At 47.5% G+C, this 25425-nt stretch overlaps 2 protein-coding genes across 4 annotated transcripts in view; both read left to right on the forward strand.

The window, feature by feature from the left end:
• The first annotated feature begins 1814 nt into the window (after window positions 1-1814).
• Window positions 1815-15512, forward strand: oscp1b (organic solute carrier partner 1b). Of its 3 annotated transcripts, XM_064348060.1 has the most exons (10): window positions 1815-3908; window positions 4655-4809; window positions 7374-7541; window positions 8381-8461; window positions 8765-8868; window positions 10293-10421; window positions 11311-11380; window positions 11962-12101; window positions 12282-12345; window positions 14038-15512. In XM_064348060.1, the coding sequence occupies exons 1-10, from the start codon at window positions 3797-3799 to the stop codon at window positions 14155-14157; spliced, it is 1143 nt and encodes a 380-aa protein (XP_064204130.1). In that variant the 5' UTR covers window positions 1815-3796; the 3' UTR covers window positions 14158-15512. The 3 variants fall into 3 exon arrangements, with proteins under 3 accessions (XP_064204130.1, XP_064204176.1, XP_064204259.1); XM_064348106.1 differs by lacking the exons at window positions 1815-3908; window positions 4655-4809; window positions 7374-7541 and adding an exon at window positions 7578-7865; XM_064348189.1 differs by lacking the exons at window positions 1815-3908; window positions 4655-4809; window positions 7374-7541 and adding an exon at window positions 7578-7829.
• Window positions 15513-20353: 4841 nt separating this feature from the next.
• The window catches only part of stk40 (serine/threonine kinase 40), a 30231-nt gene continuing 25159 nt past the window's right edge, over window positions 20354-25425 (forward strand). Inside the window, exon 1 of the mRNA XM_064349042.1 lies at window positions 20354-20584. The gene's annotated coding sequence lies outside the window, so the exon portion shown is untranslated. The remainder of the gene's footprint in view (window positions 20585-25425) is intronic.

The following is a 25425-nucleotide window of genomic DNA, read 5'->3' on the forward strand; positions in this document are numbered from 1 at the left end:
ACTTCATTCTGACAAACTGGCATTAGTGAAAAAACCGCAACAAAACGACCCAGTTTTCTGCTGTTTTTCCACAATGTGGGGCACAGGAAGTGACTGGTCTGTTGTGCGCAATCCACAGGTGGTTTGAGTGACAGCCAGCGCAGTTTGATTGACATGTCAAACCCAGTGATCAGCCACCAGCCTGGGGCGGGGACTTATGGGACTAACGTGCAGACCGGGGAATGGAGCTCCGGCCTGTGCTCCTGCGGCGGCGATTGCTTAGTCTGTGAGTGCGCGACGTGATTGGCCTGTCCACCTAGGCTGTGTCCGATTCAGAGCACTGCTGGATCCTGTGTACTAGCATACTCTTTAGTATGCAACGTGCAGAATGCAAAAAATATCCTCCATACTATTTTCCAGCCGTACTGTGGAAGTATCGTAATGTGTTCCACCTTCACGGCCATGCTCACTTGCTAGTGTTGAAGGAAAACATCAGCAAAGCTGCACTTTGCTGATTTTAAAGCGAAGCCACACATCATAATTATGGGACCAAAATGTTAATTTACTTCTAATGCTAATTTAATTTACTGCAACTTATGCATATAAGACACTTCCCATTGTCACCCACACCAGCTAAATTAAACAGTGTGGCTGTTGAATTAACTGCATTTGTTTAAAATATATTTACATATTAGGCTACATTTTAATAAAAGTCAGGCCACAAAAAAACAATGTTTGTTCAGTTAGTGTGTCATGAGGCTCAGAAACTGTCTGAGGGTTTACTGCCTGAAAGTTAAACAGGAAGTGATTGCTGTTTGCTTCGGCCAATACAGGTGCACTGGGCTGCTTCTGTCCAATAGCGCTGGGATGCTACGCAGCCAACAAGTACGGAGAGAACGCCTGCCTGGCCTGCATCCCGGGGGGGCTTACTGCCATGAGAACGCACATGCGTTTGACATATGGCATTCAGGTGCGTCTGCTCTGATCTCATCCGCCCTTTAGACAAAATTACCATGGAAACCGTAAGAAAATACACATACGCACATTTTATTCAGTTGGATATTTTCTCAGCCAGGGATGCTCAAATAAATCTGACTTTTGAAGGCCAACAGTACTGCAGGTTTTCCTTTCTACTTGATTGGTAATCGATATTTTGATTAATGCCACTGATCGCCCAGCGATCCCAGGCATCTAAATCAATCCCAGATTAGATGGGGAAGAATGACAGTCGGTAGAGCTACTGTCATCCAGGTCCAGATTAGAGTCTAGGCCTTAGGCAGCTGGCAAATGACACCTAGATATGCTTAATGATTGGTTATTATCATCAAATATTATTAAAGTCCGTAATGCAGCAGAATCTCTGTAATTAAGGTGAACATCCTTTCAGTAATTAAACTAACACAATCGCCATAGAGCCATGTGGTGGATTGATTCCTGAGAGAACTTGGAAGGAGCGATGAAGAGGTGTGAATAATATCAGACTATTTCTCTGACCAGTTCCTTTTTCCCCCCACTTGCAACACTGTCTGTTGTTATGAAACTGTAAAGGGGACATATAGTCTTGCCAAATCAAAATTATGCCAAGCCAATTGCACAAGTGTACTTTTTAAGCAATGGTTATGGGGGCCTTGGTTGTTGGTCAGAACATCAGGTTTTAACTGGTATGGCTGAGCGTTTGTTATCTGACTCAGTATACATGAGTGATTTTTTTTAAATGAAACTCGTATTCCTTTCAGGGCACCGTATGCAATGACGCATTGATGACCTTCTTCTGCGGATTCTTTGAGACCTGCCGGATGGCTCGGGAAATACGCATCCGGAACGGAGATGTTTAAATGCTGCGCCATCCCTGATTTTCATGAGCATGCAAATGTGTTTGCTTTTCAGATACGCTTGAATGATCTTGTTCTGTTGCCTTGGCAAGAAATTGGACGTTTCATAGGGAACGCAGGCTACTCAATAAATTTCACAGACTTGTGTAAATTATGAATCACTGTCAAAAATATTGCTGAAAAAGGAACCTGTTTGATAATACTGTAATTGTTCTGTATTATTATTTTTAGGGGCGTTTTTACATTAGGGGCATGTGGGGCAGTGCCCCACCAAAGATGGCGCTGTGGTGCACGATTCTCGTAACATCTGAACGTTGTGGCATAATGTATTTTATATTTAATACAAAATAGTGATTCAGTGGTGAAATTGGCGTGTATAAATATAATAAACTTGACTCGCAATCCTTATAGTGCTGTTTTGGAGTAATTTACTTTCTGCGTAGGCTATGTGTGTGCTCGCGCTGCGGACTGCGCTCCCTGTCCTATCTCTCTGCTGTGGGGCAGCGGAGCACTCTGCCCCATCGTTGCTAGGGGAACAACGTGAGCGTGATCTGCGTAAGCAGGGAACACCTCCCGCAAATTATGTTGATCGGAGGGGCAGAAATCTTTCTGTCCCTACGAATTCTGCCTAGCAACAGGTGAGCCACCTGTGGTGGCGAAAAAATAATAAACGTAACCGTTAATCGGTTGATGTACGTCTATCGCTAATGCTAGAGTGAGAGCACCTATTATCTTCGACAGTCAAGAAAACGTAAATAGATTTGAACTATATATTAAATAGGCGAAATATCGGTAATAACCTGTAGGCTACCTAGTTATGTAGGAAAAAATATCCTTGTTATACTTCAGTGGTTATTTTTTAATTACTTTCGCGATTATAAATTTGCTAATACTGTATAAGTGTCCTATCTTGCGTATTTGAGGTTAATATGAGAAAGGGTGGTAGCTATCAGCACGTCTAGGAATCCGTGCATATTCACTGTTGTAACCCAAGTCGCAGGACGCAAAATAGCCGTTAGGAAAGCAGTTTGAAATTATGAAGCAACCTCTGCGCCATTGCATTTAATGGGTCGCAATGAGAAAATTCCGAGCGTGTTGCTTACCTTAAAGTTGATGTTGTAAATAAGGCTGTATTAATATAACTAAATGTATATGTATGAAGCAGTTTTTTTTACATTTAGTCAGTTTATTTTCTGTATTTTTACAGGACCTACATTTTAATAATTAACGATGTCTCTCTAATAAATACGAAGTAAATACACTAGCAGTTAGGGTGGTTGATACACGTCCGTCCCCGTCCCCCCGCCCCGCCCCTCGGGTGGTCGATAATAGGTGCTCTCACTCTAGGTAGCTAAAGTGTTCAATTTCAAGTCAAGTCTGATTTTATTTTAATTTTTGAAGTTTCTTAAGTTCAAGTTTGAACGAGTCTTTATTTTATTAATCAGTTTGTAAATCTCTCTGCTCCCTGGCGCTTACAGCGCAGCCCATATAATAGAGGCCTATCGTAGACTAATTGGTTACCTTTATTGTATATGATGGTGACGTCATACAAAACTTCCCCACCAGAAATGCCATGCTAAAATCGCCACTGATTATTTTCCATTCGATGTATGGAACTTGCGTGAATGATCATCAACTGAATAAATCCTTCTGCATGGCAGCTGGGGTGTTGCTGTTTCTCTTTTTCCGCCTCCCTGATCAAAATGCTATAAGGCAAGAAAATGCCCTACCTGCATAATTTCTAAAACAAGATTACCTAAACCGATGCTCCAGTAAGACGCCCTTTGATTGGCTCGTTCCCGTGGTGACCTGGCAACCAAGGGGCAGTGCATCGCTTTCATCCTCCACAATAAGCTTTGAAAAGACAGGGTACCGAAATAGCGACATTGGCTGGCTAGCTAACCATCCATAGCAGTACGGTTGTTAAAAAGTGAAGTCAACGGAAGGATAGGAAGGTTGCCTAGATCTCAAACAAAGCTGCAAATATGTCGTCGCGGACGCTTCCCTTGCTTTTTATCAATCTCGGTGGAGAAATGCTCTATATCCTGGATCAGCGACTACGAGCGCAGAATATCCCAACCGATAAAGCGAAGAAAGGTAATTTAACGTTAATCTGTTGGCTGCTGACCGCAAATAACCATTCATAGTTTGCTATGCTGGCTAGTTACATTAAGAAGGTAAATTTAAAAAAATTAAAAATCACAACTACACGGTCTGCAAGCTCTCTAGTTAGCTAGGGCTAGTTAGCCATCTCATTCATACTGCTGCTAATGGGACGCAAGATAGCTGCTCCCCAATTTAATCACCACTCACAGCGCCTTAGCCAGCTAGCTAACCAGAAAGGTAGACTAGAAACTAGAAACTTGCTGGACCAGACGCTGTTAATCATGGTCGCCTGTTTTGTTGTCGGTCTTAAATGGCAAATTGAAACATTCATATTTTTAAATGTAGCTGGATGCATAAATGTGAGGCAAACACTTCCACTTTATGTAATAATGCGATGACTAAATGTCTTTGCGTTTCTTCACATTGGAGTTAATTCCAGTATTTTAACTATTTTATGACACGTCTGTGCAGATACTCATGCAAATGCCTGCACACTGCTTCTGCCGGAGCACATCTACACACTGCAAATGGACTCCGTATGTTGACGGTTTCCACAGGAGTTCGGCTGCATAAACTTATAAACTCTTAAACGTGCCGATTAGTTTCATATAACGTGAATGCTGCGTTAGCTAGTGTGCCTCAATTGTATCTAACACGGTGCTCTGTCTAGTTGTGTTTCTGGCAGACAAAAGCTGATATAGGGTGCCGTGGCCGTTGCACGCTTGTTTTCCCTGCAGTGATGAATGACATCATCACCACAATGTTCAATAAGAAGTTTCTGGAGGAGTTGTTCAAGCCGCAGGAGCTGTATTCCAAGAAGGCCCTGAGGACCGTGTTCGACCGTCTTGCGCATGCATCCATCATGAGACTCAACCAGGCCAGCATGGACAAGGTACGGAGCAAGAGTGCTTCCAACTTTGACACGTGTACGAAATAAGCCACGCCAATCGTAGGGGTCCCGTTTAACCAGCAACCCCCCTGCTCAAAAACAAAACAAAACAAAACGGTTGTCCGCAAACAGTTACACACACACAAAGGTACTTAAGCTGCTGCTGGCTTAATGTCAGTGAATATGAATATATATGAATATGTATGACAGCCATCATAACTACTGGTATGCAACTTAAAATACTGTAGACACAGCATCAGACTTAAACAGCATCACCGGAAATATCTCTTGCTCTTCTGTTTCAACAGAATTAGTATTATCACAGTCAAAGAGTTCAAAAGAAGCCAGTCTGTCTCTCATCTCTCAAACACAAGCTCTGTCTTCGAAGCCCCACAATCCTCACAATCAAAATGAAATTAACTGTATTTGAGCCACGTCCCACGTGTTGCTTTTTCTTCCCCTTTCTATACTCCTAGCCGCTAGGCCCAGACACCAACAGCCTGACCACGTCTGCATAGCTCTTAGTAATCAGTCACAGCTATCTGACATGGGGGAAAAAATGTGGTGAATGTCAAAACTAGCGCTCGGCAGAGTCACGTCTCTGAAGACAAGCTCTTCGGTTCACACAGGTTCATTATTCATAGCAGTTAAATTCTGAAGAAAACCAGAATGACAGCCTCTCTTTGGCGACGCTGCATGCCGTTCTGAACGATGTGACTGTTCTTTTAATTGGACTGGCTTGCATGCCCATCGCTTGCTCTGGCAGGGTCTCTTTTTGCCTGGTCTGTGCTCTCTCCACTGCCCGTCCACGGGCCAGACTGGCTTTGGGCTTGTAGATGTTCTTTCCTGGCCCTCTGGCCTCTGTGGTACTTAACCCCGCCATTTGTCCACCCCCCTCCCCCCCTCAAGTGTGTCCCTGGTGTCTCCTCAACAAGTAGCAGGCCGAACGTCCTAGCTTCCCCCCTCTTGACATCAAACCAGGTCAAGGTCAAAGTCAAGGTCAAACAGTGCTTCAGTGTCCTTCCGTTCTTTTGTCTGTTTTTGAGTCAGGCTCCAGCTCGCTGACACGTTGCTTAACACCAGCCCAGTCAGCGGTTTCGCCCTTGCCCCCGCCCACGCCCCCACCGCTCCCACCACCTCCCCCCCCACCACCCCCCGCTCTTTTTAGTGTATTTTTCCACCCGTGGTCTGACCAGTCTCCTTTTTGGGGTTCGGTTTCATCTGTGCTGAGTGCAGGCCTGCTAGCCTTAGCTGCTTGTTTGTTACCGTCCTCCTCCAGAAAATGTGTTAACAAACAAGCAGCTCTTCTCCTTTTTAACAGATCCAAAATGAGCTAGCTAGCGTTGCTTGTTTTCCTTTTGACATACTCCAAGTCCACAGATGAGATTATAGGTTAATACTAGTTTAGCTAGTTAGCTGAATTGATGCCCGTCCATTTACCGCAGTGACATGTCGTAGAAATACTCTCTCTCGTCATCGTTCTTATGATAAGAGACAGCACCACGACGAACGCTTTGGAATGACTAGTCTAGTCTTCATTGATAGCGCTGATTGGATGGTGACATTTTTTTCTGAACTGGTCATTCTTAACTTGGGATAAACTTATCATGAAGTGTAATGCCATACACAATGAGATTTTAAGTATATAATAGTGGGGAAAAGGAAATTGATGTTACTTTTTGCGAGTTATTGAGTATGCATGGATGTTTTTTGCTATCGTTGACATTTTGAGACCTCTTCCTGAAATTAGATTTTCAAGCTTTCAGAGAAAGGGATCTGAGACTCTGCACCCCTGGCCCCGAGCCCCCCCCCCCCGTATTTGGGACAGTGGTTTCACATGATAACCACTCTGGAAACTGTGCAGGCGGAGCTTGTTGGGCCGCAGCCTGTCCTGCGGTTTTGATTGGCTAGACCCTGTCATTCGCTCCAGATAACGGCATGGTGGTTAAGCGCTTGTGGTCTGGCGTCACCGTCTGTTGGGCTGTACTGAGTGATGACTGTTGGGCTGTACTGAGTGATGACTGTTGGGCATGTTGGGCTGTACTGAGTTTATGACTGTTGGGCTGTACTGAGTGATGACTGTTGGGCTGTACTGAGTGCTGACTGTTGGGCATGTTGGGCTGTACTGAGTTTATGACTGTTGGGCTGTACTGAGTGCTGTCTGTTGGGCTGTACTGAGTTTATGACTGTTGGGCTGTACTGAGTGATGACTGTTGGGCTGTACTGAGTTTATGACTGTTGGGCTGTACTGAGTGATGACTGTTGGGCATGTTGGGCTGTACTGAGTGATGACTGTTGGGCATGTTGGGCTGTACTGAGTTTATGACTGTTGGGCATGTTGGACTGTACTGAGTTTATGACTGTTGGGCTGTACTGAGTTTATGACTGTTGGGCTGTACTGAGTGATGACTGTTGGGCATGTTGGGCTGTACTGAGTTTATGACTGTTGGGCTGTACTGAGTGCTGTCTGTTGGGCATGTTGGGCTGTACTGAGTTTATGACTGTTGGGCTGTACTGAGTGATGACTGTTGGGCTGTACTGAGTAATGATTCTTGGCCTGTGTGCAGCTTTATGATCTGATGACCATGGCTTTCAAATACCAAGTCCTGCTGTGCCCCCGGCCCAAGGACCTCCTGCTGGTGTCCTTCAACCACATGGATGCCATCAAGGACTTTGTGAGGGACGCGCCCAGCATTCTCAACCAGGTGGACGAGACGTACCGCCAGCTCATCGAGGTAGGGCCCCCCGATTTGTACCCCAAACTCATAGAGGTAGGGCACCCCGAGATGTACCGCCAGCTCATCGAGGTAGGGCACCCAGAGACGTACCGCCAGCTCATCGAGGTAGGGCACCCGGAGGCGTACCTCCAGCTCATCGAGGTAGGGCACCCCGAGACGTACCGCCAGCTCATCGAGGTAGGGCACCCAGAGACGTACCGCCAGCTCATCGAGGTAGGGCACCCAGAGACGTACCGCCAGCTCATCGAGGTAGGGCACCCCGAGACGTACCGCCAGCTCATCGAGGTAGGGCACCCAGAGACGTACCGCCAGCTCATCGAGGTAGGGCACCCAGAGGTGTACCGCCAGCTCATCGAGGTAGGGCACCCGGAGGCGTAGCTCCAGCTCATCGAGGTAGGGCACCTCGAGATGTACCCCAAACTAATCGAGCTAGGGCCCCCTGAGAACTATCCCAAACTCATCGAGGTAGGGCACCCCGAGATCAGCTCATCGAGGTAGGAAGGGAGTGCCAGTCTGCTCTTCAACTGAGTCACTAGAGGAGCCACTGTAAATTCATCGCCCCCACCCAAAAATACTTAAAGCCCCTCTACACAAAGGACCAACCAAACAAACACAATAATAGTAGGCCTGTTCTGTTCATTAGTTAATTTGCCATTTATATTTTAACCACTGTTTAGTAGGCAGCCGATTGGAAGTGTGTGCGTGTGTTTGTATACGTGTGTACATGTGTGTGTGTGTGTATGAGTGTACGTGTGTGTGTGTGTTTGTTGTGGGACGCGTGTTTGTGTGCCTGTGTTTATCTTTATCAGTATTGTAAGCTTCCTCCTCTTTGGCAGATGTACACACCGCTGTCCGGTGGAGAGTTCCAGCTGATCAGACAAACACTGCTGGTCTTCTTTCAGGACATGCATATCAGGGTGAGTGTGAGTGTGTGTGTGTGTGAGTGTGTCTGTGTGTGTGTGTGTATATGTGTGTGCGTGTGTGTGCCTGTGTTTTTCTTTATATTTGCGCTGTATGCATGCATCTGAATTAGAAGTATTTGTGAGTGTATTGTGTGTATGTATATACTGTATATGTATTAGTAAATATATATGTAATATTTATACACCACTGTTGATAATCTTTCAAGCCAAAAAGCATCCAGTCTGCATGATGGAAAATCAGTTGGGGGATTGTTTGTTTATTTATTTATTTATGTATTTATGTATTTATTTATTCAGGTGTCCATTTTCCTGAAAGATAAGGTGCAGAATTCCAACGGGCGTTTCGTCCTCCCGACCTCGGGCCCCGTGCCGCACGGAACGCAGGTCCCGGGCTCCATCAGGTAGGGTCGGTCGCCATGGGAACCGCGGTGGACGGACGAGCAGACAGTCCCCCCCCGCCCCGTGGCTGATCCCGTTTACCAGGCGGTCCACAGGCCTGATCAGCTCCCTCCGCTGCTCAATTGGTCCATTAAAATGCTTTATTGCACGGGTAACTCTCCTCACCTGGGTCCTGCGGTCTGAAGTGCCTGCTGATTTTAAGGTTGGAACTGAACAATAGCAGCAGAATCTCAGGGCCCTCTGGCTGATAGACACAACAACCCCCCCCCCCTTTTAAATAGTGGTCCTGGGGGGCATTGGATCAGTCCTGTGGGTTTTTTGTGTGACGTTGGAGCTGCGGGGGGAGGATGGGGGTCTTGCAGGAGACTCTCTGATTTTATTCGGTCCTTTAAACTTGGAGCCCCATGGTGTGACTGTGCAGTCGTGGGTCCAGCGGCTAGGCGTGTTCACAGGCACAGTACACGCGTGTGTCCAGCGGCTAGGCGTGTTCACAGGCACAGTACACGCGTGTGTCCAGCGGCTAGGCGTGTTCACAGGCACAGTACACGCGTGTGTCCAGCGGCTAGGCGTGTTCACAGGCACAGTACACGCGTGTGTCCAGCGGCTAAGCGTGTTCACAGGCACAGTACACGCGTGTGTCCAGCGGCTAGGCTAGGTGTGTTCACAGGCACAGTACACGTGTGTGTCCAGCGGCTGGGCGTGTTCACAGGCACAGTACATGCATGTGTCCAGCGGCTAGGCGTGTTCACAGGCACAGTACACGCGTGTTCACAGGCACAGTGCACACGTGTGTCCAGCGGCTAGGCGTGTTCACAGGCACAGTACACGCGTGTGTCCAGCGGCTAAGCGTGTTCACAGGCACAGTACACGCGTGTGTCCAGCGGCTAGGCGTGTTCACAGGCACAGTACACGCGTGTGTCCAGCGGCTAGGCGTGTTCACAGGCACAGTACACGCGTGTGTCCAGTGGCTAGGCTAGGCGTGTTCACAGGCACAGTACACGCGTGTGTCCAGCGGCTGGGCGTGTTCACAGACACAGTACACGCGTGTGCTCTGCGCTAGCCCCGTTTCAGTTTCACACACGTTGTCTCATCTCAGAGTCGTGCTGCACGGGTCGTGTTTACAGAGGAGGGGGTGACATACGTGTGGCCTGGGCCTAAATTTAGAAGCCCCTCCTCTCTTAGCGACGGGCGGAATGGTTGGGTGTAACTCTGCAGAAAGAACATCCGTCTCACATAGGAGTACCCAGCTCTCACACACCAAGTGGTTAAACAAAAAATAGTAACACAAATAAAAAACAAACCTCTTTCAACTCTACTAGAGATCAGCACCCTTGACCGATGCTCAGCAGTGCTGCCCGGTGTCAAAGGGTGTGGCCTAAGATAACGAGCGAAACCATGACGATGTCTCTGGCTCCGCCCCTCTCAGAATCTTCAGCTGCGCCGGAGAGGAGGTGAAGAGGCTGCAGTTCCCCAACGGCGGGAGCTACTCCAGCGCCCTGCGGGAGGGGTCCTTCGAGCTGTTCGGGGAGAGAGTCATTAAACTGGGCACCAACATGTAAGGCCTGCCTTTAGGTCCTGAACATTTAAACACCTTAACATGTAAGGCCTGCCTTTAGGTCCTGAACATTCAAACACCTTAACATGTAAGGCCTGCCTTTAGGTCCTGAACATTCAAACACCTTAACATGTAAGGCCTGCCTTTAGGTCCTGAACATTCAAACACCTTAACATTTAAGGCCTGCCTGCTCCTGAACATTCAAACACATTAACATGTAAGGCCTGCCTTTAGGTCCTGAACATTCAAACACATTAACATGTAAGGCCTGCCTTTAGGTCCTGAACATTTAAACACCTTAACATGTAAGGCCTGCCTTTAGGTCCTGAACATTCAAACACCTTAACATGTAAGGCCTGCCTGCTCCTGAACATTTAGACACCTTAACATTATGGCCTGCCTTTAGGTCCTGAGCATTTAAACACCTTAACATGTAAGGCCTGCCTTTAGGTCCTGAGCATTCAAACACATTAACATGTAAGGCCTGCCTTTAGGTCCTGAGCATTTAAACACCTTAACATGTAAGGCCTGCCTTTAGGTCCTGAGCATTTAAACACCTTAACATGTAAGGCCTGCCTTTAGGTCCTGAACATTCAAACACCTTAACATGTAAGGCCTGCCTTTAGGTCCTGATCATTTAATCACCTTAACATGTAAGGCCTGCCTTTAGGTCCTGAACATTTAAACACCTTAACATTATGGCCTGTCTGCCTCTGAACATTTAGACATGTGAGCCCCACCTCTGCCGTCTGTCTCTAAACATTCAAACACAGCCACATGTAAGCTCTGCAGTCAAATATTTAACCACACCCCCCTGCGCCCGCCTAAACCAATGACTGAGGAGCGTGATCGGCCCATGCTGTTCTGCCCGTGTGTGATGTCTGTACAGGTACAGCGTGAGTCGCCCCGTGGAGACGCACATGTCTGGGACGGCAAAGAACTCCGCCCAGCACACCAAGGTGAGGCCCACTGTAACGCAGCCGTTTCAGGTGAAGAAACCCATATCTCGGCCTGCTGACTGTGCTAGCAGCCTGGCTAATCTCACTCACTAAACCCTCACACACTCTGAACATAGAAATCCTCACCCTCGCTGAGCGTAGAAACCCTCACACATGCTGAGCGTAGAAATCCTCACACATGCTGAGTGTAGAAACCCTCACACGCTGAGCGTAGAAACCCTCACACGCTGAATGTAGAAACCCTCACACACGCTGAGCGTAGAAACCCTCACACACACTGAACGTAGAAACCCTCACACACACTGAGCGTAGAAACCCTCACACACACTGAGTGTAGAAACCCTCGCGCTGAGCGTAGAAACCCTTACACGCGGAGCGTAGAAACCCTCACACACGCTGAGCGTAGAATCCCTCACACACGCTGAGCGTAGAAATCCTCACACACGCTGAGTGTAGAAACCCTCACACGCTGAATGTAGAAACCCACACACGCTGAACGTAGAAACCCTCACACACTGAGTGTAGAAACCCTCACACGCTGAATGTAGAAACCCTCACACAGAGTGTTGCGTTCGGTGCAGGTGAACGCGGCTCCTAACCCCCTGGCGAAGGAGGAGCTGAACCTGCTGGCCCGGCTCATGGGGGGTCTGGATGTTCAGAAACCCACCGCCGCGGACTCTGGGTTCCGCGTCAACCTGTTCTCTACGGACGAGGAAGAGGAGTGAGTACCCCTGTCCTTCGTCACCTCGCTGACCGATGCCTTCATTCTCCAAACGTGTCGGTCCGATCTATTATTCATGTTTTTAATATAATTATCGGAATATTATTATTCATAATATTTCAGTATGTGGAGGAAATGTGTTCTGTGTTATGAAAGCTTTGTCTTCATTTCACTCCCAAGGGAAGCTTTGATCTCCAGACCAGAGGAACTGTCATACGAAGTCATAAATATCCAGGCGACAAAGGTAAGCTTCGCCCCAATTGTAATGACGCATAATCTCAGCGATCGTAACATAACATAACATTATAAAAAGAACAGGCCATTCAGCCAAGCAATGCTCGCAATTTTCCTGAGTGAATTGTACCTGGTGCCCTGATTACCTACGGACTAGACGGTGTCAAACACCGAATCAAGCCTGGTCTTGAAAACCCCTGAGTTTCTGCCTCCACTACGTGAACTGGCAGGCTATTCCACACGTTGACTACTCTCTGCGTGAAAAAAACTCTTCCTAATAATGTCTGTACGGGATTTACCTTTTGCTAATTTCCAGTTACGTCCCCTCGCTCTGCTAACAGAACTCGCTTGTAGTTCATCTTGCAGCAGGGTGGTGAATACGCCCTGGCAGACTAGGCTCTAGGCTCCCCAGCTGCAGATGTCGTGCGTTTAAAACCTCAACCGTTTAACTGCTCAGTCACCAAGTGGGTTTCGCAGCATTAATGTGAGAGTGGCTGGGTGAAGTGCAATCACACAGGCAGACACGGCAGAGCCATTTACACCCCTCTCAATGCAGAATAACGGGTTCTATTTATATAGCGCCTTCGTGATCTCAGTGTGGATCACAGCGAAGGGGGAAACGTGTCTGACACACCAGCAACGGTGGCACGAGCTACGCTCCTGCGAAAGTCAACCTTAATGGCGTGCAAAAAGAGAATTGAATTTTTTTTTTTAATAATTCAAAAACTCCACACACAGTCAATTTCTCTCCATGCGCCTCATTCACAAAACATCATAAACTGTGTTGATCGTAAACTGTGTGTAAGAACGATGCGACAAACATTTCAGCATTAATTGTTTTTTTCTTATCTGTATTTGTTCATGGCTGTTTCCTTATGCTAATCACATGAACTGGATTGCGCATAAAATTTACAAACAGCATTCGTCATCGCACAAAAACAAAGTTCAGGTACTTCCCGCTTGGTCAGATGTTCCTACGAACGCAATTGGCAGTGTTTGCGGGTGGGAAGCTGGTGAGGGTACGAGTCCTGATCGTTGCATAAGCGACTCCTACTGGTTGGTCGGGGCGCCTGTTCAGCAGGGAGGGGATCTGGGGGAGATAGCGTGAACCTCCGCACGCGTTACGCTCTCCCAGTGGAACTCCTCACTATCAGGTGAAAAGAAGCGTCTGGCGACTCCACATGTATCGGAGGAGGCATGTGGTAGTCTACACCCTCCCCAGACCGACAGAAGATAGCGCATTGACCAGGACTGTGATTCACACGGGGAATTGGTATAACGACTAAATTGGGGAGAAAGTTCAGCACCATGTTCAGCTCCTATTGGTTTTTCCTAGGAACATTATTTTTAGGAACAAAAGTAAGAATCATTTGAGAAGAGTTTTGTGAATGAGGCCCAATGTGACCCGGCTTCAGCAGTGTTTGCACCAGGTGAGGTTTCGTCAGGTCGAGCGCAAACGGGAACGTGACCGTTTACGGTCCTTCCTGAGCGGTCTTGGCACCGCTCTGTCCCAAAGCCGCTTTTAGGAGTTTGCCCCGATAATCCCTGACCTTCGAGCCTCACGCGGGCGTGACTTCCGAGCCGCGTAATTGGTGTAAAAGAACAGCCGGCGGATTATGGGTAATCTGGGGTCGGCCAGCTTCCTGCACAGGGTCAAGATGAGGAGGTGGCCTCCGATTGGTCGGTCTTGTTGTCTCGTCAGGACCAGCAGGCCAACGAGGAGCTGGCCCGGATCATGGGGGAGTTCACCGAGGAGGCGGAGCCGTCGCAGGGTCCGAGTGACAAGGGGGCGGACCTTCTGGCCATGATGGACGGGCTCTGAGAGGGGGCGGGGACAGTCCCCTGGGGGAGGGGCCTAAGCCGCGGAGGGAGGGGACGGCAGGAGCGAGGGAACCGTGCCGGGGACGGAGCGGCTCGTTCGATTGGTTTGTCGTCGCCGTGGAGACGACCTGCTGATCTCGCACGTGCCCGAGAACCTCGTCTTTCATTTGTGATAGACTTTCTGTTTGCTGACGTTGGAGAGGGAGCGAGAGGGAGAGAGAGAGAGAGAGAGAGAGAGAGCGATAGAGAATGACTGAAAAAGTCTGAATAAATGAAGATGCCCTGTTATTGGGGGGTTAAATGAGGACTTTTCTAAGTGCCCCCAAATGATTCTGTAACTTGATAGGAATAGGCAAGCTTAACGCCTCCTTGTGATGTGTCCTGTGTCCGTCAGAGTGTCAGAGACTTGAATGTGAACACGCATAGCTGTTAATAACTGTCTACACAATACCTCTAGTTACGCGATCACCGTTCAGTGGCTCTGTCTGCTGCTGTGTCTGAGTTGTTTTAAACTCCCCCTGTGGCCCTTCCTGCTGCTAGGCCCACCTGTATGAGCGGGTGTACCTGGACGTCGTGCCACACGCTGTGAAGTCATTTCTGTGATGTCATTTAGGGCTTTGAATTCTGAAGTGAGAAAGGACTGTTTGGTACATAATGTTTCGCAACCCATTTTCAATTGTCACTAGGTGCTTTTCTCTCGCTTACAAAATATCTGTGTTTCCCAGCCTGACAAATGTTTTGTTTTTTTGTTTTTGTAAATTAATTTTTTAAAAAGTGTCATGAATATCATGCTTTGCTAATAGGGATATTCTAAAGGTCTGTGACTGAAAAGACAGGAAGTGTAACAGGAAGTGCACTTGTTAATAGAATTCAGACGCCTGACTCCCAGAAATACCCAAAGAGAAGATCTTTGTGTTTCTTTGATTGACCTGAGCATAACACTGTTTTCACTTCTGCTTACTGTTTAGATTTCAAACCAACACAAAGAATGTGAGAAGCACATGTTTTGCTACTATGAGCTGGTCTCAAAATGGCTTGAAATTTTTCTGTGTCATTGAGGTTTGTGGCCAGATTTAGCAGAGATGGTAAAATGGGTGTGCAATATTGTACTCAACCTCTAATATAAGAAATATTACTGAAATAAGCGGAGTACATTTCTTAAAGTGTGGGAGGTAAAGATGAGTTAACTGTTCATGGTTTATTTTTTATAAATGTATTGTGTATGAATGTTTACTTGTGTTCTTATCAGTGCACTTTTGTTGAAATATTAACTGATTGTGACAAATATCACGTTTTGTGGAAACAGGTTATGTTTTCCCCCCCTTGTGCTTCATAATAAATGATCAGTGAAACATCTTTCTGCGTTTATTGTCCTTTTGAAATTGTGGATTAGAGAGCATTGTTGCTGCCGCCTGATGACGCAACGCAGTTCAATGCTGTTATGTGATGGGTTATGTGATGTTTTCAGAGCGTTACGTCTGGACCGAGCTCGGCGCGAGGGGGAGCGCGTGAGCCGCGCTAGTGAAAAATGACGTGTGCTTTTATTAAGAGGGCTGGCTTTGGCGGCGACGTCAGCGTTCGTGTGAACATCACAGGATCAGGAAGGCAAACATTTCGTAATCCTCCTCGCAGTTTATCCCACTTCAAAGTAATTGTCGAGCTTTTGGCGGAATCAAATTTGCGTTTCCTCCGAAGGAAAACGGCAGCACGTGTTTAGTATAAGTATGTGTTTGAAATTCATGTTAACTATCTTGCAGGTTAAATTTGCTGGAAAGCTGCGCGTGTGGCAGGCATTGCATGAAGTAACAAATTAACGTAAAATGCAAGTAATTTGGGGTTGGGTTATTTGTACAGCTACCCTGAGTTTCAGCCGATGGTGATTATTTTCATCATCGTGAAAACATTGCGAAGGGCGGGCGGTCCTAAACGCATTCAAAACGTGTTACCTGTTAACAGATTGAAGATGGCAAATATTCGCTTTCCCATTTTGAAAAATAAAATTATAAATAATCTTTAACATTAATATAATCACTTCCGAATATATTAAGCACATTACCCTGAATGCTAAATATTAACATGCAGCTACATACCGGTGGTAGCCTGTCACATTTTAGTTGCAGCCCATTGTCAAATGATTATTTTAACCAGCTGGAATGTGTTTAGTTCAGTGATTGAAAATGGAAAAATAACTTTAAAATCGCGGCAGGTGGATTATACTTGAGATCCCGGGCCGTTGAAAGCGGTCTGTAGACCCATTAATATTGGATTGTATGTAATGTTTGCGTAATTCCCTTTGGATACAACAAATGATGTCAGAAAATTAATTTAAAAAGCAGGCTTTTCGGTCATGATCTTCCACATAATGCATATCTTTTGCATATCACTTGGGGGGTAACTAAAACCTTCATCCTCTGTCTCTGATTGGTAGTGGTAGAAGTAGTGATACTATCTGAAGGGTCCATCAAGACCGTTTTGGGATTCAGTCTGAAAGGAACACATCACTCTTTTGCTCTCGCTGTCTCTCTCTCTCTCTCTCTTTCTCTCTCCTACTCTCTGTTCTTCTCTCTGCTTCTCTCTCTCTCTCGCTGTCTCTCTGCCAGTAAGATGGAAGGATGTGGTTTGTCATCTTGTCCTACTCCCACGCTGTCTCTCTTTTCCACCCACACCTCACAGAGACCACGGGCAGCTTGATGACTTTTCTCAAAAGCAGAAAAACCAAAAACCTCCAAACCCAATATTCATCACAGAAGCTGTGGGAGAACTCTCCCCTCCCACTCCCCATAGGAGCCACTCTGCTTTTTCTTTTTTAATGAGCATTTCCAATAAAGACCTCCTGTAACCGGGTAAGAGTGATGCTTCAGTTCAAAATGGTGGACAATTTTATTTTTATTTTTTGTTACGAAATGATTCATGGATCTGGGTTGTTTTTCAGTCAAAATTACCATGAACGTGTGATAACAGTGTACATTTCTGTGGAAATCTCGGAGTTTTAAAGAGCAGAGTCAGCTAGCTAAAAAGTTAGTTGAGTCTCCTGGAGAAAGGGAAGGAAATGAGTGTGCCAGCTGAAGTTGCGTGTGTAGGCCTGATAACGTCCAAGCATTCGGTCTTTGCCAGGGATATGTTTTACAATAAAACTCCCAGTGTCCTTTCTTTTGATCGCTGAAAGAAAAATATAGTGATTAAGTTTTTTTTAGGCCTAGATCGAGAAGGGAGAAACACCTCACAGGTATCCAAGGAAACGTGCACAGGTGTTTGTGGGATTGCAGGAGAACAGTGTCTCCCAAGTTTGAGTTCCACAGCGTCCCGTGCGAATTGTTTGAAGAGATGATGTGCATTGGGGCTTCTTTGACACCCTCCCAAAGTTTGGGCCCTTGGTTCTTTCCCACCCACTCCAGGAAAAAAAAAAAAGCGTAGGCCTGCAATTAAGGTCGCCACGGCAACGGCACAGCTCAGTACCCAGGTTATTTGAGTGCAGCCGGCCGCTAAGTCAAAAAAAGACACAGTGGTCCGTATGGAGTGCGTGTCAGTCAGTACAAGCACCACCCCCCCCATACACGCACCACCCATCCGATACACACGCCATACACACACACACTCACATCAGTGCCCACACCACACACATAAAATGCACACACACACACACGCATACATGCACGCACTCAACACACACATGCACGCACTCACACACACTCACACATGCATGTGCACACACACACACCCCATCACACCACTCACTGCATGGCACACACACTACATCACACACACACTAACACTCCTACCAGCATGACAACACACACTACACACTACACACACCTAGTTGAGCTGCATACCGTGCAGTCTGAACGTGCTGAGGCATCACACTCAGGCGAAAGCAGTGAGGAGGCGCGGGGGTGGGGGATTGTGCTGGGGGAGAGGCCTCACGGACACGGATTCTCTGAAACACCCTGCCCTTTCCCTGTCTCCAGCGACGGCACCACCTACGCCGACTTTCAGAAGCGCAGGGCGTGTCCGCACCGGGGCGGCCGTGGAGGATCCCCAAATCTTTCAGCCTCATTGTTCCGCCATTTTAAATCTGGTCCTCCATTAAAAAGCGCTCGGGAGTCCTCCTCTGGATGCAGTCATTTTCAGTGAATTATTTTATGCCAGGTGAAAGTCAAAAGCAGAGCATCTGCTTAAAAATGTACATCATGCAATTTGGATTGAATTTTGCCTGCTTGGAGAACATAATGGTTCTGTACTTTTTTAAATCCTTCATTTAGAGAATCTTAGAGGTTGACCTGTGTACACATCCCCCTGTGCACCTGTATACCAATCCCCCAGTACAGCCCATGGTTTGAGTCCCTGGCACAGCACACTCTGTACTGCAAGCTCATCTCTATCTATAACCGTCTGCTTTCTCCCCGTCTGAACAAAGTGAACAAATACAAAAGGATGAGCTGTCCACACTCCATTAAAAAAACTATTAGTCTACCTGATGGCTGGTGGATGCTGCAAATGTATCAAGGACCAGATACAAGCTGCAAAACTGGGTGGCAATCTAGTAGTAATTGCTAGGGAAATGAACCTGCAACGCAAGGGTTGCAGGTTTGAATCCCAGCTGGGGCACAGTCAGCAAGGTTTCAAACCTGAATGTCCTGAATAAAATACCCAGCAGGGGGAATGGGGTTCTGTGTAAAATTGATCACCATAAGTCCTTTTAGAGGCTTTGCCAAACAACAGAAATGTAAATAACGCCACGCTCAGACGTGTCACGCTGCAAGTCAAACGAAAGCAGAGCCGCGTGTAATCATGCTTTTGTGCTTTTTTTTTTTTTTTGTTCTCTTCTTTCTCACCTGCAGGCAGTTTTTGTGAGTGCGAGTGACTCATCATTTCCACTTTTACAGATGTGGGCTGGACGGCGTTAACCCTTTCAGCTGAAGCAGCGCTTCATGTGGCTCGCCCGCCTGTGGAGTCAGGGGAGGTCAGCGTGACCCCGGACGGGCGAGTGCCCTTTGCGTTCCTTCTCCGTTTGACGCGACATTCCGCACCTGCCCACCGCGCAGACCGCCCGTGGGTGGGATTTGTTGTTTTTACGAGAGGAGGCCTAAACAACAGAACCCAGCAACAGAACGGCTGCGTGCCGCTGCAGCGAGAAGGTCATTCCGCTCTAAAAAAAAAAAAAAAAAGTTCAGCTGTTCAAACTCTGCTATTACTGCTTCTGATCGTAATCTGCTCTGAATTGCGGCGCGGCAGGGTAGGCAGCGTAGCATAATGGTTAAGGGAAATGGGTTTGTATCTCAAATGCTGTGGATAAAATGCCCAGTTTGGGCACTGGCATTGCACCCCTAAGCAAGGTACTTAACCTGAATAGCTTCAGTAAGCTTGCAGCTGCATAACTGGATTGTATGCAAAATGCAATGTGTGGTTATTCCCTGAAAAATGAAAAAAATAAAAAACTTTTTTTTTAAAAAGTAATTTGAATAGCTCACATTCGCATACTTAAACTGCTTCTCAGACAAATCCAGCATCATGTCAGAATGATGACGAATACGCTGCGGTGGTTTTACTGTATTCCAAAATACTAAGCAATTTTCAAAAAATAAAAAATAAAATACGCATCTCATTGATGGTCGTTCTGTCAACACGGCACACGATTCATGTTTACGAACGACACTTTTTTTTATCTTCTTGCAACAGATTCATTCTGAGGAATTCAGTCATTGACTGCTGTAATGCGTATTGTATTTCGCTGAGTGAGAAGCCCAGTTCTGAATGGATCTCCCCCCCTAGGGAGAAGTAACCCCGGCCATTAAAGCCTTTCATGAGTAAGATCTGGATTTCTCATGAGAGAGGAAATTGCGTATTTATTTATTTATTTTTTTGTTTGCTTGTTTGTTTGTTTATAATTATGACGGGACAGCATTTTTAAACTGAAACGTTTTTAAATAAGATGTGAGTAAACCTTTCCTGCAAAGCTAGCTGGTAATCAGGTATATTTGTTTTTGAGCGCTGCCACCACGGTACATCGTGTCAATAACTCCTCCTTTTTGGTGTGAATCATGACACAACCCCGAGCAATCCCATATCACCCAATTTCTCATATTTCCTGCCAAGCCGACATTGCTGGGAAGGCATAAAACCTCGAATAGTTTTCATGTGAATGTCATCGGCAACGCCGTCTATTTATTGGCTGAGCGAATCTGCCACTCATGAAATGTGCGTCATTTCCGTTGTCAGGTGGTGCTGCTATGGAAAGATGTGATCAGAGGGTCAGAAAGAGGAGGCTTTTCCTGATTGCTCATTTCAGTAATAATAAAACAACTTCTGAAATTACAAACGACGTTCTCGTTTGGTTGGAAAAACAAAGATCAATGCGCCGCGCCGATTAGAAAGCTGAGAGAATGCCCTTGGTGTAGAAGAGAACGTTTCCCCGGTTGTTTTGGGTCAAGGTAAGTTGTTAAAGAGCTAGCTGGAGCTCCCAGCCATACCGTCCGTGGACCCGACCGAACTAGCGTACTAGCAAGCTACTGTACTTTGTTTAAAGGGGCCTGTGGGCTCAAAGTGTGGTTGCTGAATATTTCATGCGAGTTGCAGAACCGACAGTGCCACCAGCCAGTTAGAGGATATATAACTAAAGTTTTGACTAAAGCGCTATTGACTGCCATGTCTGTAGCCTTTGACGCTCGCTTGCCAGCTAGCAAACTATTAGCTTCGATTTCGAAATTTTTGCGATTGCGAGTTCAGCAGTCACAAGCAAGCGAGAAATAATCTAGCCACTGGTTAGCCAATTCCACAGGGAAGGGAGTAGAGGTGGCGTTGATTGCGTTTTTAATTTTTGCAGGCGGCGACGCTTTATTAAATTTGCAACTGTGCGCATTTGAGAGTGTAGCGCACGAATGCAAACATTTCCATCGTAGCTAGCTGCGCGAGCAGGCAGCTACCGCACGGTCTCTGCCGGTCCGTGCTATAAATGGCAGGATCTTCTCTTACGCGTGGGATCAGCAGCGCTTAGCCAGAGGGGCTCGTGGAACAAATGGTGATTGTGGGGGATCGCCCGGCAGCGCGAGTCAACAAAGGGCTCGCGTGCTCTGTTACCACTGATTTCGGCTTCCCTTTTATTGTCTGGTCTCGTGCGCGTTTCCGACCGTGCTCCTGCCCCAGCGTCGCCAAACAAACTGTCGTAGTCCTGCCCGCTCTGCCGCCCGGGTCAGTGCAACAATATGTCCGTTTTTGTGCGTCTTCAATCACTAGGGGCACCTTGTGTGCGTTCGATGACCTTGTATGGCCAAGAGCGTTCAAATATGTAACTTCGGTGGCGAGCTTTTGCAAGCTCGCATCTGTCGTATTTATTAAAGGATTTAAAGGACCATGTTGAGCTAACCTCGACGCCTTGCGGCTTTTTTTCAGACTGTGGCCAAACAATCGATTAGGTCGATGGGGATAACGCGTGTGAATATTGGAAGCTATGCAAATGTAATCACTCTGAAATCCTACGGGCAACATAACCGTGTTGGCTGGATTAGTACTTTAAACCCTTTAAAAATTCCAGTCAAAGTTTATTCGGGTTGTGTCATTCCTATCTGTAAATTCTAAAATATATGCTATACTAAGACGTCCACGGTTAAATGTTGCAGCGGACAGTGTTTTTAAGTTGGTAAATGTTTTTGTTTTTTTTCTTGTTTTGTTCGTCTGTCTCTGTGCCGCGGTTTTGTGAGGAATGCCTATTTCGGTCTCGGTAGCGTCGTGCCCCACTCGATTCACCTACGCCGTTTCCAAATTAGCTGAGCGAAACCCACGTTTGACAACAATGCACCGCAGCTCCAGTCTGCAGAAAAACCCAGCCCTGCGCGTCTGCATGACTTCTGTAGCTTTCATTAATGCTCACCGTGGGCCAACATTTGTGGGGTTGCATTATACAGTGCATGGTGATAAGTTGACAGCTGATCCGACATATTTATTTATTGCATTTATAATACGAATAGCGGTCCTGTCAGTCGTGTGAACGCGCTTGAGGGGAAAAAAGTGATAGACAGCTTGGAGACATTATAGGGTTATGGAACGTGTCCTGTGTGATGTGTTATTGCTGCACACGTCGCGCGATATCCTTTAACCTGCACGCGAGCGCTGGTGTTAATAATTAAAAAAATAAAAAGTGCGTTATGCGTATATGAAGCGAAATTCTCTGAATTCCTGGCCGTGGGGTGGCGTGGTCTTTTGGAGAGTGATTAAAAACAGACAGTGGGTGGATCTGGAGGCACCTTAGCTGTTGGCCCGACGCTGTTTTCCAAGCTATTTAAAGAGCGTAGATTTTCACTGACGAGGCGCAGGGGGTGTCTTCGGATCGTGTCGGAGGTTTAAAAAAAAAAAAATGAATCAGTAACTCGGTGTTCCACTCCCGTGCATTCTGGCTCACCCGCAGAGAAGACTCCTCTGTCGCCGGATTCGTTTAGCGTCCAGTACATTTATCGGCCCTTCTGCTTGGTCTGTCGCTTGTATTTCAGTGTCTCCGTGAGTCATGCATGAATCGTGCGCGGCATTCGTGCCTCTTTTTTTCTTTGCTTACGGGAACATAGTAGCAAACACCGCAATGTTTTGCAAATATTTCATTTTTCTCTCTCTCTTTTTTGGTCAAGGTCAGTTAGTATTGGTTATGGTCTTATACTATTCAATATCTGTGTACCCTGTTTTGCTACCAGCATAACATTTTCACGCTGGCATTAAAAACTGTGGTTTAGGCGGAACTCGGTCTTTGAAGGGCTGTCCAAAATGATCGTGATTAGGCATTATTCCGGCATGTTCTCCCTGTTTGTTTACTGACCTCTGATAAATGAATGGCTTCATAGCGGGTGAAAATTCCGCGCTTTGTCTGGTCATTAATTCCTGCTGAGGACTGAAGGCCTGTGTTTTTAGCGGCCTTGCAGGGAGTGGTGTGGTCGCTTTCATTGCTCGCGCATGAATCAGAGCTCAGAAAGTTAGTTTCCCTAAACGCTCGCGCACTGGCAGGCGTCTGCAGCTCTCCTCTAAAGATCTAATCTACACGGCTTCTCTTCCGTCTCCCACCTTTTACTGAAACTATGCACAACTGATTATTTTCATTTATAAATGTGTATATACAGTTTGCATGTGCATGCACATGTCTGTTTGTACGTGTGTGCGCATGTACATGCGCACGTGTGGGCATGTACCTTTCTGTGTGTACATGTGTGCATGTACCCGTGCATGTGCCTGTCTTTGTGTACGTGTGTGTGTGCCTGTGCGTGTGTGTGCGTGGATGTGTCTGTGCAATGCGCCTGTGTGTGTCTGTGCGTGTACGTGTGTACGTGTGTGTCTATGTGTGCGTGTGTGTGTGTGTCTGTGCATGTATGGGTGCGCCTGTGTGTGTCTGGATGTGTCTGTGCAATGCGCCTGTGTGTGTGTGTGTGTGTGTCTGTGCAATGCGCCTGTGTGTGTGTGTGTCCGTGCGTGTACATGTGTCTGTGTGGATGTGTCTGTGCAATGCTCCTGTGTGTGTGTGTCCGTGTGTGTCTGTGTGTGTGTGTGGATGTGTCTGTGCAGTGCGCCTGTGTGTGTGTCCGTGCGTGTACATTTGTGTCTGTGTGTGTGTGTGGATGTGTCTGTGCAATGCGCCTGTGTGTGTGTGTCCGTGCGTGTACGTGTGTGTCTGTGTGTGCGTGCGCGCGTGTGTGTGTGTCTGTGCATGTACGTCTGCGCCTGTGTGTGTCTGGATGTGTCTGTGCAGTGCGCCTGTGTGTGTCTGTGTGTGTGTCCGTGCGTGTACGTGTGTGTCTGTGTGTGTGTGTGTGGATGTGTCTGTGCAATGCACCTGTGTGTGTGTGTGCGTGCGTGCGTGCGTGCGCATGCTCTGTATTGTTCATTTGACACATGTGGCCTTTAATTGCAGAGGGGTGGGTCTGTAATGAAAGTGAGGAGGTGCTGTGGAGCGTTGAGGCTGCAGTGTGCAGGAGGGGTGCAGTGTGCAGGAGGGCTGCAGTGTGCAGGAGGGCTGCAGTGTGCAGGAGGGCTGCAGTGTGCAGGAGGGCTGCAGTGTGCAGGAGGCTGCCGTGTGCAGGAGGGCTGCAGTGTGCAGGAGGCTGCTCTTAAGACCGGTCGCACCTCCTGCAGATCCAGTCTTCATTCTGACAGCTGCCGTGTGAGCGGAAGGAGGCTTCCTGCCGCTGTGGGGTCGCAGAGCCCCGCTCCGGGCGTGTGCAGTCAGGTGCGGTTAGGGTTAGGGTTAGGGTTAGGGCGTGTGCAGTCAGGTGCGGTTAGGGTTAGGGTTAGGGCGTGTGCAGTCAGGTGCGGTTAGGGTTAGGGTTAGGGCGTGTGCAGTCAGGTGCGGTTAGGGTTAGGGTTAGGGTTAGGGCGTGTGCAGTCAGGTGCGGTTAGGGTTAGGGTTAGGGTTAGGGCGTGTGCAGTCAGGTGCGGTTTCTCTGTGGCCCGCGGCTGTGCGTCTGCGGGAGGCCGGCCTTGTCCTCCGCGCTCCTGGTGCCACTGGAGAGCGTCCGGGCCGAGGGTTGTGCGGTGTCTGTGTTTCCTGTTTCGTACTTGTCCTTACGTGTTTCACTGTCCTGTGTTGGCGGGGTTTAATTTTTAAGAAGTGTTGATACGCGATGACGGGATTCACCTGTGGGGAGATTTCCCAGGTGTGCAAACGTTGTCTCTCAACCTCGTGTTGTGCTGTGTTTTTGTTTTGCCTTCCAGGTGCAGTTTTCCGATATTTCTCTGTTTTGATGTGGGGTTTATCTATTGGCGCTAAGATTATAGGCTCTTGAGGCTGTTTTCTCGCTGCGTGGTGCTGTGTTGTGCTGTGTCTTGTTGTGCTGTGTTATGCTGTGCTGTGTTGTGCAGTGTTGTGCTGTGTTATGCTGTGCTGCGCTGTGTCGTGTTGTCATCGGTGGCACCGGCTGACGGTTCGTTTCTGAGAAGCAGGAAAGGCCCGAGGCGCTCTCATGATTCACCACCGCTGGTCGCGGCTCGCTTCCTCGTGACGCCAACCGCGTCTCTGCAAAGAAACGGGAGAGAATTTCATCGCCTGGCAACGCGTCTTATCGGCAAACAAAGTCCCGTCTCCCCGGCTGCGAAGGCTGGGGCTGTGGCCGGGGCTCGGCGTCTGGTGTACAGATACATCTTAATGCTCGCAGAGCCTCCTGTCGCCTTGTTGGTTCTCCTCTCTCGGTTTGACAGATCGTCATTCGCAGAGCCGCAATGGATGTCGCAGAGCCGTAATGGAGGGGTGGCCTGCTGTTCGGTACACGCCCAAAGCTTTGCTTTCGTAGGAAACCGACTTAAA

The sequence above is a fragment of the Anguilla rostrata genome, chromosome 1, assembly GCF_018555375.3.
Source record: "Anguilla rostrata isolate EN2019 chromosome 1, ASM1855537v3, whole genome shotgun sequence".
Taxonomy (NCBI): domain Eukaryota; kingdom Metazoa; phylum Chordata; class Actinopteri; order Anguilliformes; family Anguillidae; genus Anguilla; species Anguilla rostrata.

Excerpts from the sequence above, each read along its gene's own strand:
- oscp1b (XM_064348060.1), top strand. The coding sequence starts at position 3,797 with ATGTCGTCGCGGACGCTTCCCTTGCTTTTTATCAATCTCGGTGGAGAA. Across the intron at positions 3,909-4,654 it reads AACCGATAAAGCGAAGAAAG|TGATGAATGACATCATCACC; the intron begins GTAATTTAACGT and ends TTTTCCCTGCAG. Across the intron at positions 8,869-10,292 it reads CAGGTCCCGGGCTCCATCAG|AATCTTCAGCTGCGCCGGAG; the intron begins GTAGGGTCGGTC and ends CGCCCCTCTCAG.